Below are 10,003 nucleotides of genomic sequence, written 5' to 3' on the forward strand. Positions count from 1 at the left end.
TAATTGCATATCTTATCGATTAACACAAGTGATTAAAATTTTGTAGCTTGGTCTCACTCAAAATAGTGTGGTGGCTACGCGATAGCTTTTTAACCATCGATAGCTTAAACCTTGTGTCACGCGTGCAACTCCAGCATGCAAGAACATGTAAATAATAGGAAATTTAATAAAAACTAAGTTTATTAAATTTAAGAGTGTATAGGTCGTTTTAGCACACTAAATTTTAAACGACAAGCAAGTGCTACATTTACGGTCAGTTTTATAAATTTTTAGTCAGAAATTGTACATTCGCTGCGTTAAAAAAATAACTGAAAATGTTGCTACAGAAGTTATGTATGCGAACACTGCACACCACGCGCCAGCTGTGCGTGAGTGGAGCCGGTGTGGGTGCGGGCATGCAGAAGAGCGCCCTGGCAGCTCTTCGCAAGAAGACCGGCTACACGTTTGCCAATTGTAAAAAGGCGCTGGAGTTGCATAACAACGATGTGCAGCAAGTAAGTGTGGAACCACATGCGGTTCATTGCTACATAAGATCATGGCAAGCAAAGAAGATCCAACTAATCATCCCTATATTTTCGCAGGCGGAGAAATGGTTACATGAGCAGGCACAATCCTTGGGCTGGTCGAAGGCTACCAAAGTAGCGGACCGTGTCACCACACAGGGGCTGGTGGGTGTGCTGGTCAGCGGTAATCGTGGCGCCATGGTGGAACTCAACTGCGAGACAGACTTTGTGGCACGCAATGATACGTTTAAGCGTTTTGTTGACCATGTTTCACGCATAGTTTTACACTATACGGACTTGACAGAGTTTGATGGTGACTTGTGGAAAGTAAGAAAAGCATTTAATTAAATGTTTTATGTTACTAATTTGTTTGCATTTGCAGCTTGGCTTCGACTCTGATGCCTTGAAGAATCTAGCCACACCACAAGGCGGCAATTTGGGTGATCATTTAGCGCTGCTTATAGGTGCAATGGGCGAGAACGCCAGCATACGACGAGCGCTTTGTTTTAAGGTCAACAATGATTTACGGCTGGCCGGCTATGCACATCCAGCACCCACCAATGTGGGCACTATACAAAATATTACACAAGTTGGAAAATACGGCGCTATTGTAGCCTTCCGCTCCAAGCAAGAATTTGACGATGTGGAATTTCAAAAGAGCATATGCCAGCAAATTGTGGGCATGAAACCTTTGAAAGTAGGTGAATATGAGAAGGACAAGCCAGCGGAGAATAAGGACGATGAAACGTGTCTCATACACCAAGAGTATCTGTTGGATGCGGACAAAACTATGGGTGAAATGCTGCAGGAGCAACAAATCCAAGTTGTGGACTATCATCGCTTTGAATGCGGCGAAAAGACGCAACGGGAACTGGCCGAAATTATGCAAAACCAACAGCGACAGAGCAGCAACTAATTAACTATAATAATTTGTTATAACCTTGATTGTTAATACTGACTTTCTGGTCAACATTTTTGCATGCCAAAAAAGAACAGCGAACCAGAATCTAAAAAAAAAAAAACTAAACTAAAACTAAAATTGAAAACAAGTTGTGCTGAGTTCCTATTGCGTGCGTCATGCTTTAAGCTACAAATTCGGGGGTAGTATTGTCTGTTTTGTATAGGGAAGCACGCTTCGTTGCCTTCCCTCTGCAACAGGCAACAGAACCGGCTTCAGGCCAAGTTAACAGACTGTGCGCTTTGTAATTAACCCGCATGCAATTGCGTCAAAAGTGTTGAAGGCGGAAACACTTGTGGATCGCTTAACTGTAATTCTATATCGTAGAACTTTTTAATGCTATGCACCCCCATGAAGGAAGTGCAGTGCCATAACAAGCGTCAACGTTTTAATACCCTTTGATTAGAGAGAATGACTGCAGCGCCATCTAACGGCAGAAAATATACTGTAATTCAAGTGTTGAGCGCCAGGGATTGTTGCCTATCATAATAAAATAAGTATGCATATAAAATATATCATATTTTAATGAATATTTTATAGAGTTGCATCAATGAAATGTCAAACTGACAGCTTTGCTTTGACAACTAGAAACTCTCCAAGTTGCCGAAATAAATCAAACCCAAAAATGGATTACATAGACTTGGATTCATTTCGTTCCAGATATAGCGATATAACTGTAACTGCAGTGCCGGCTAAACGTGAATCAAACCGACTACAACAAGAAGATCAAGAAGTCAGCGAAGCTAATGAGAGTCCTTTGGACTTAACGCCCACACCGCGTGTGGAAATAATACCCATAGGCCAGCAACATCAGCGAGCCAAGGGTGTGCAGCTGGGCCGTCACTCACACGATTCCATAGCCTATGCTAATGAATACAACCAGGTATTGGCCAAATTGGAATTTACAAAATATGTGCAAGCGCAGCTGCATTTAATGTCTTTTAATAAGAATATGGCAGCAAATATGACAGGTGTGTTGCAATTGTTAATATGAAAAGAGCAATAATCATAAACATTTTGCAGATGCCAACATCAACAATAATAATAATAATAATAATAACAGCAGCATTGTGGATGCCTATGAGAAACTTTTGGGAGTTATTGCTGAAATACACAGCAATTTGGGACCCACTTTGATTGGCATACGTGCGCCCAAGGAGCGCCTGTTGCGTGATATAGCCCATGCGCGTGTATTAGTGCGAGAGTGCATTCTCGTCTTAATGCAAGACCAAGTGACGTCAGCATCAACCTCGGATTCAGCTTAAGCAAATGTGTGAAATTCTATACAGCTTTTACATAAACAGAACAAAAACTACACACACATACACATATTCTCCTTTACATTAATGCAAACATAAGAGAATAAAAAAAACAACAACTGCAAATGTTTTTGTCACCTATGCTTTGCTTGTCTCCTTTGCGATCACCTATCCTGCTGGCGCTCTCTAACTAAAATAGCTGCACACATGCATACATATGTGTGTATGTGTGCGTATGTAAAAGAAAAAGTTTGCTTTGCAGCATGACAATTGCAATTTAATGAAAACTTTAAATGCGATTTATTTAAGTTCTAATAAAGATATCAAATAGCTGTAAACGGCATTATGTTTATAATGTTAGTAAGATTGTACATGCCAAATTTCAAATAAATCGAACTTAAAATAAAAATTAACTTGCAAATTTTCATGAATTTTCCGAATTTTCCGACATATTACATAGACTAACATCATTCTAGCTACATATGTATATTATAATCTCCCAAAGTTTCAGATCAATCGGTGCGTTATATTGAAAGATAAAAAATCAAACTTCACATTTTCACAAAATATGCATTTACGGGCATTGCTTTTAGCTGCATTTTGTCCAGATTGCAGATTTATGAAATCTGTTTAAATAAAGAATAAAGCTTTTGTTTATTAATAATATGTATTATTTATGTATTAGCAAGTATGTATTAACGTATGACTAAAATTTGTTTACATTCTTACATTATATTCATGCATATGTAACAAACATGGGACACCCTGTATGTACAAAAATACATATATTAAATTTGTTTTTGTAGAAGTGCATAGTGTTATATTAATTATGTGTATTTATTAGCAAGTATGTATTAACTTATGTCTAAAACATACATATGTAACAAACATTGGACACCCTGTATGTAAATAAATGCACATTTTTAATTGGTTTTGTAGCAGTGTGTAGTGTTATAATTCTAGCGCCTAATATCAGAATTATAATAAGGCAACAAGTGTGTAATTATTCTAAGAAACATAATATAAACAATACACACACACACAAGCAAACAAACATATTAACCTCTGCTTAGGCTACCAACAAAAAAAAGCTACGCTTCTAAAGGGTCACAACACGACACCAAATGTTGCTGCTGCCATAAGCGTAGTCAGTATATAATTTAAGAGGATGTATTAATATACACATTTATTTTTCAGACTACAAAATTAAAATTACTCTTAAGAATATGTTTAAACTGCCTTAACCAGAGTCTTTGATTTTCGGCAAGCCCCCTGCCCATAATAGACTACGCCCTTGGCTCTACGCTTGCGTTGGTTGACAAAGCCGCGCTTCAATTACTCTCTTTGTCGGTGGCGGCGGCGGTGGTGCTAGTCAACATGCATATGAGTGTAGGTATGTATTAGTAGATGTATGTACATAAACTTAAATTCAGTCGTAAGCCGCCTTTTCACGGGTTAAGTCCACTTTACCAACGCTCACGCATAGGCCAACGCAAAATTATTGCTATTGTTATTTTACGCTATTCGCTGTGCTTCCGTTTGGCAATTCGGGTTAATTTGTTTGGAAAGTGTGAGTCTTTATTTCCGCTGCAACTAAAATTTTCGCAAGAAAATTATGAATTACGCAAAGAAGCAGTACAAACAAACAAACAGAAAGCAAACATTAATTATTTTGCAATAACAACGCATAGGAGTGCTCTCGCTCTATCTCGCTCATCTGATTGTTTCTTTTGCTGCAACGGTAAATTTGTTAAAACCGCATAGAAAGAAGCATATTAGGCAAAACAGAGGCGCGCGCGACAAACGACGACGCAGTGTGAGAAATTGCTCTGAAAATTGTTTTTAATTTGTTTTCTTTAATTGGATAGTGTTTATTATCGCGCAATTGCAACGTTAATTGTAATAAAAGCAAGCAAAACACCTGCAGCTGCAGTTTTGGTGCGCTTTGCATGACAACATCAACAACAACAACAACAACAACAAATTAGTGCAAAGCAAAATGCCGCCGTTTAATTTCATTAAACAGGTGAGTGTTAATTGTGAAAAGCTGTGGAAATAAGCAAAATGAGCACTTAAGTGTTGATTTATTGCATGTGAACAATTCAAATTAGATTTTAAATAAAGTAATAGCGGCTTGACAAATAAATTGATGCCCCAACACATGTGGAACGTATTTATTGAAATGCAATACACACATGCTGTGACAGCGTGACAAAAAGCTAATGTATATGAATAAAGAAATTCACTAAATTTGCTGTATTAATAACTTAATACGCTATTTACATATATAATGAGTGCATAAAGTTAGTTAAATGAGTTTATCAATTGCATATTAAAACAAACTAAATTAAGCTCAGAGCTTTTGCATTGCGCAACATGCAGACAATATATTGCCAAAAATTTGTTTAACAAAACATGGCTATAATAAGAAATTAGTGTTCATTGCATATATAAATATGCATGTGGTTAAGCTAAGCTGTGAAAATGTTAGTAAACATAAAAGTTTAATATAAGCTAGATATTTATAGGCCGATATTTATAGGTTAGCTTTAATTATTAGTATCTAGAACCAACTGATGTCTTTGTACACAAGTATCTTATTAACTGCGATAAAATATTAATAACTAGTCACATGTTCTTGCTTCAAAGCGTCAATTAATTAGCATATCTTAAAGTAGTTGTAGTAGCTCACAAAGATAACTATTACCATAAACATAATGACTGTATTTGTTATGCATATCATATTTATGTACGTGCTGCTGTTGTTTAGAAAAGCGCAACAAATTATGAAAAGCTGGAAATTGAAATCAAACACTGGAAACGAAGCAATTTGAATAAGCCAAGGCCCAAAAAATCTCAAATCTCAACAGCGGGAGATGCGGATTGCTTGTAATTAAGCGTGTCTTGCTGCTGATGATGCTTAGAGATAGCTTCCGGTGATTAAATGTCCAAACATGGCTAAAATATAAAAATTAGAAAGGTATGGGAACAATTTCTTTTGGGTGTACTATGTTCTATGCACACAATGTGCGCTGTTTTAAAAAAAACTCTAGATGAGATCATATTATTGTGCTTGGGGTTTTTTGTTTTGCTCTCTGGGCCTGGCCTAATGAATTTTGTAGCACATTAAAAGTGTTGGCTGGTCAGTCTATTTCTGTGTTTCTTCTTCTAACGCTGAGGCCGTGTGATAATTAAGATGAATGACCCAAGCTACTAAAGAGAGAGAAAAAAAAGTAAGAGAGAGAGGTGAGCGGCTGTGCTTGTTAGAAAGTTATTGCACCATAACATTTTCAACATAAATAGGCGTACGAGTTCATCAGGCTTATCTGGTAAATGGGTTAGACGACTGACTTCATATATTTGCATTTTTATTTTGTTTTGTTTAGTATGCTCAGGTTAATTGCATGTTAAATAACTGTTAACTAACGGCTTAAAGTACAACTGCAACACTCGATGGGGTTGCTTAACGTTAGGAAAGCAATTTAAATATTTATAAGTACTGCTTTATATGTTTTTATTTAAATGTGTATATACTTGCTTATATAATCTTTAAAGTTGTAGCTACGAAGTTTGTACCGATGTGTGTATTTCTTAGTCGCCTATTATATTTTTTATATATTTTTTTGCTTTGTTATTTTTTTTTAACTTGTGCAATTGCTGGCTTTTCTCAACTGTTTTTTTTTTTTTTTTCTTTGAGCAGGGGGCACCCACTGTATTTAAACTAAAATTATTTTGAACTCTGCTCTTGTCTTGTGCGCCCTTTTCCGGCGTGGGAAGACAACAGGCAACAACAGCAGCCGCCTCCACACACACACACACAGACACACAACGCTTTTCATTTCGTTACGCTTTGTAAAATTTTTGTATTTTTATTTTTTTGTTGCAACAATAGCAGCAGCAACATTTAACGGTAGTCTTTGCAACACAACAAAATCAATTTGACTTTTTGTATAAAGTCAAATATAATTATTAAACATGCGCTCGCTCTCTTTTGCTTTTCATCTGTGTTGACTTATAGCCAAGTTAATTAAAAATCATGTAGAAATGCCAGAAAACCCCACAGATGCCCCTAAACCAGTTTATTTTACTTTTCTTTTGTGTGGCAAGGCACAAGAAATAGGTTTTTGATTTAAGTTAGTTTGCAGCTTTTCTTTAATTTTAATGTGTAGAAAATTTTATGTTAATTTGCTATCAGCTGAACACTAAAATAAATCTGTAGATTTTTTCAATTATAGAGCGGCCAACAAAATGACTGGGCAATGTTGCTAACAGTAAAAGATAAAAATTTGATTAGCTAATTAAGAAGCTTTTCTTTTGAATTTAGTATTAGTTAATTGATTTTATTGCTTCATATTTGATTAAAGATTTTTTTTTAAATTCTCTCAATACTCATCAATACTGAGCTAATTGATTGATCTCTGCTTTTGCAACTGATACATTATTTTTTACAATTGGAGCATAAAATTTACAGTTTTATTTTATTTGATGCTCAGATATCAGGTATTGGCCGCATTTCCATTTCTGATCTTAACGTCGTCAGCTGTTGCAACGCCAAAGCCAAAGCCAGAACTTGAAAACGTTGGCAATTAACATTGCCGAGGCCAGCCAAGGTGAGCTACAGCTATAAGCGACTAGAAAAATAAGAAGAAGAACGAAGAAGAAGAGTTAGACATTGCGGCATGTTTGCCATAGTTATGTGCAACTGTGCAACATTCGAGCTAATGAAAAGACAACAACAGACAGCAGACACTGTAGAAAAAAAGATAGAAATATATATATATATAAATCGATGCAATCATCAACAGCTATGGATGGGGGGCAAAAGTAAGTTAGAGCAGATGGCAAAGCGCATACAAAACGAAAAAAAAAACATTTATCAAGCGGTACATTGGTGCCGCCGGCCCCGCCGTGCTGCATTTTGTGGCAAGCGAAATGCCAAACAAGTCACAGGTGTTGTTGTTGTTATAATAAATTGCAGCCAGGCATTGTTTTAAACTTTACGTAAATGTCGTTAATAGCTAAAAAATAAAGCAAACAATCAAATTGTAGCAACAACAAAACAAAGAGTTGGAAAAGTCAATTGTTTGACGTGTGGTAATTATCATAAATTATAAAAAATGCATTTTTCAACAATTTTCCTTTTGCATGCCAAAAAAAAAAAGGAAAGAAAAAACTCTTGAATTTACATTTGCTTTCATTTTTTTGCTGTGTTTTTCTTTCTTGTTCACGCCTCAAAGTCAACTCAACTCTCAATGGTTGATTGAACTTTGGAAAAAGATATATTTATGTTTGCTTTGAAAGGCAACGCATTGTTGCAGCTTAAGTTACAGCCCAAGTTTAAACTCATTAGCGTGCCACCCAATGCTGTTTTTCTTTTGTTGTTGCTCCTAATTGCCTAAACAATAGTTTAAATTGTTTAAACAAATGACGCTTACATTGTGTTGTTTAAAGAAAGGCCAAGTGCTATTTTTTTTTTTTTTGGAGGGCGTGCCTAAATCATAAGACGTTCAATATGCAGTCAAGCAAATCTGTTGACAAACGAAAGGAAACCTGATAGTTCAACTGTCCATTTCCCCAACTACTTACAAGACTCGGACTCGGTTGTTTGAATGTCTATAATACTTATGTTTACATCTCTATATGCATCATTGCATGCGGTAAATGCTGCAAGTGGCTTATATGCGCTCACTAATGAGCTAAGACTTAAGGTTATATATTCTTGAATACTCTAACTTACTTAAGTTGAAACTATTAAACTAAAAGTTTGAATACATAAACGAATAAAATAAAGTTTTAAATGCCAAATGAATTATTGAAAAACTGTAGACAACATTTTTTAGCAGGGAACGCAATCATTATAAGTTATAATTTATTATAATTACATTTTTAATTTATAAAAATTACACGGTAATGAAAATGATTTTGGAATAATTTCTTAAAACTTAGTTTTATGTTCTTTTAGGTTTTTAGCTTTGGAATTTCAAAGTTTAAAAAAGTTTAAATATGACTCTTATTGCTAACGCTTTTTACTGTTAATTGTTAGCTATGTTTTCAAGCAGCTGAAAATTCTCATATTTATTAAAATCAGTTGAATATTAACGCATATAAAGTTGAAGTCCATTTTTGTAGAGTTACGAAATTAAATTTAAATCCAAATTGACAGTCAATTATTAATATTTAAATAATGCAGATATTTTTAATAATAAATGGAATTCGAAAATATGGCAACAAAACAATTTTTGAGGATTTCGAAAAATAATTTAAATAATGCATAAGTAACGAAAACATGCAAACTTAGCTTATAAAGTCACTTTATAAAAACTTGTTACAAAAATGCAGAATAAATTCTATATTAAATATATATTATATAAAGAGTTAAAGCGCTTGCTAAAGCCGCTATAACTGCAGTTAATGCAAGAGAATCGACAGAAAAGTCTTCTAGGGAAATGATGGCATAAGTAAGTAAGGTAACAAACCCTTTAACAGCCAAAGCCAAGATCAAATGGCACACACACACATAGCTTAATATACCGTTGGAGCTCTGACGGCCGCTCACCGCAAAAGCAAAAGCAAACGCGCTGCGCTTTCTGCTTTTCTCTCTCACACTCACCTGATAATTTCATTCATGCTCACAAGTCTCTGAGTCAGCGACAGACAACAACTTTTGACTTTGGGTCTTTTGAGCCATAAACTGCGTTGTTGCCGCATGCGCTGCGACCAGTCTGCATTTGGCTCTTGCGCCTGGCTTACCAGCAACGGACGGCGCGCAAAACAGTTAACTGAAAATTGAAAACTATAAACGCGAGTTGCACGCGCACTGTGAAAACTCAAAAAACATCTTGTGAGGCTTTTGCCATTTAATCAAACATACAGATTAAAAAAAAAAAAAAAATTACATTTATCATTACATTACTATGCAAAATTCTTGAGTTTAAGTTAATTATTATAAAGAGCCGTGTCAATTGTTTTTGTGTGTGAGCGCGCGCGCGTGTGTGTGAAATTTGTAACGCTTTCAAAAAGGATTTCACTTTGAGAGCGGCGCGGCGTCCCCTGCAGTGGCAGAAACTATCACTGGCCGGCAATAAATACAAAACTAGTTCAAGGCTAGCTCTACTACTACCTGTTGCTCTCACTCTTCTCACACAAAGATTTTGCGTCCCACTGCAAGATGGAGCTGTCGCCAAAAGAAACGGTAATTACAGGCTTGACTATTTTTTAGTTGTATATCCATTATGCATGCTTATTATGTCCCCAAGCATGTCTCTCTCTCTCTCTCTCTCTCT

At 35.8% G+C, this 10,003-nt stretch overlaps 3 protein-coding genes across 3 annotated transcripts in view; all 3 read left to right on the forward strand.

Annotated features, from left to right (window-relative positions):
• Positions 1 to 178: 178 nt before the first annotated feature.
• LOC108600922 (elongation factor Ts, mitochondrial) lies at positions 179 to 1,510 on the forward strand. The gene is made up of 3 exons (XM_017988759.2): positions 179 to 494; positions 582 to 830; positions 886 to 1,510. The coding sequence occupies exons 1-3, from the start codon at positions 315 to 317 to the stop codon at positions 1,417 to 1,419; spliced, it is 963 nt and encodes a 320-aa protein (XP_017844248.1). The 5' UTR covers positions 179 to 314; the 3' UTR covers positions 1,420 to 1,510.
• A 527-nt stretch (positions 1,511 to 2,037) lies between these two features.
• LOC108603918 (formin-C) lies at positions 2,038 to 2,900 on the forward strand. The gene is made up of 2 exons (XM_017993112.1): positions 2,038 to 2,432; positions 2,485 to 2,900. Exons 1-2 carry the CDS (start codon positions 2,087 to 2,089, stop codon positions 2,724 to 2,726), a joined length of 588 nt encoding a protein of 195 aa, XP_017848601.1. The 5' UTR covers positions 2,038 to 2,086; the 3' UTR covers positions 2,727 to 2,900.
• Positions 2,901 to 9,647: 6,747 nt separating this feature from the next.
• The window catches only part of LOC108594250 (villin-like protein quail), an 11,743-nt gene continuing 11,387 nt past the window's right edge, over positions 9,648 to 10,003 (forward strand). The window contains exon 1 of the mRNA XM_017979371.2: positions 9,648 to 9,912. Coding sequence (XP_017834860.1) covers positions 9,889 to 9,912 — 24 coding nt within the window. The 5' untranslated portion in view covers positions 9,648 to 9,888. The remainder of the gene's footprint in view (positions 9,913 to 10,003) is intronic.

This window comes from Drosophila busckii, chromosome 2L (assembly GCF_011750605.1).
Source record: "Drosophila busckii strain San Diego stock center, stock number 13000-0081.31 chromosome 2L, ASM1175060v1, whole genome shotgun sequence".
NCBI lineage: Eukaryota > Metazoa > Arthropoda > Insecta > Diptera > Drosophilidae > Drosophila > Drosophila busckii.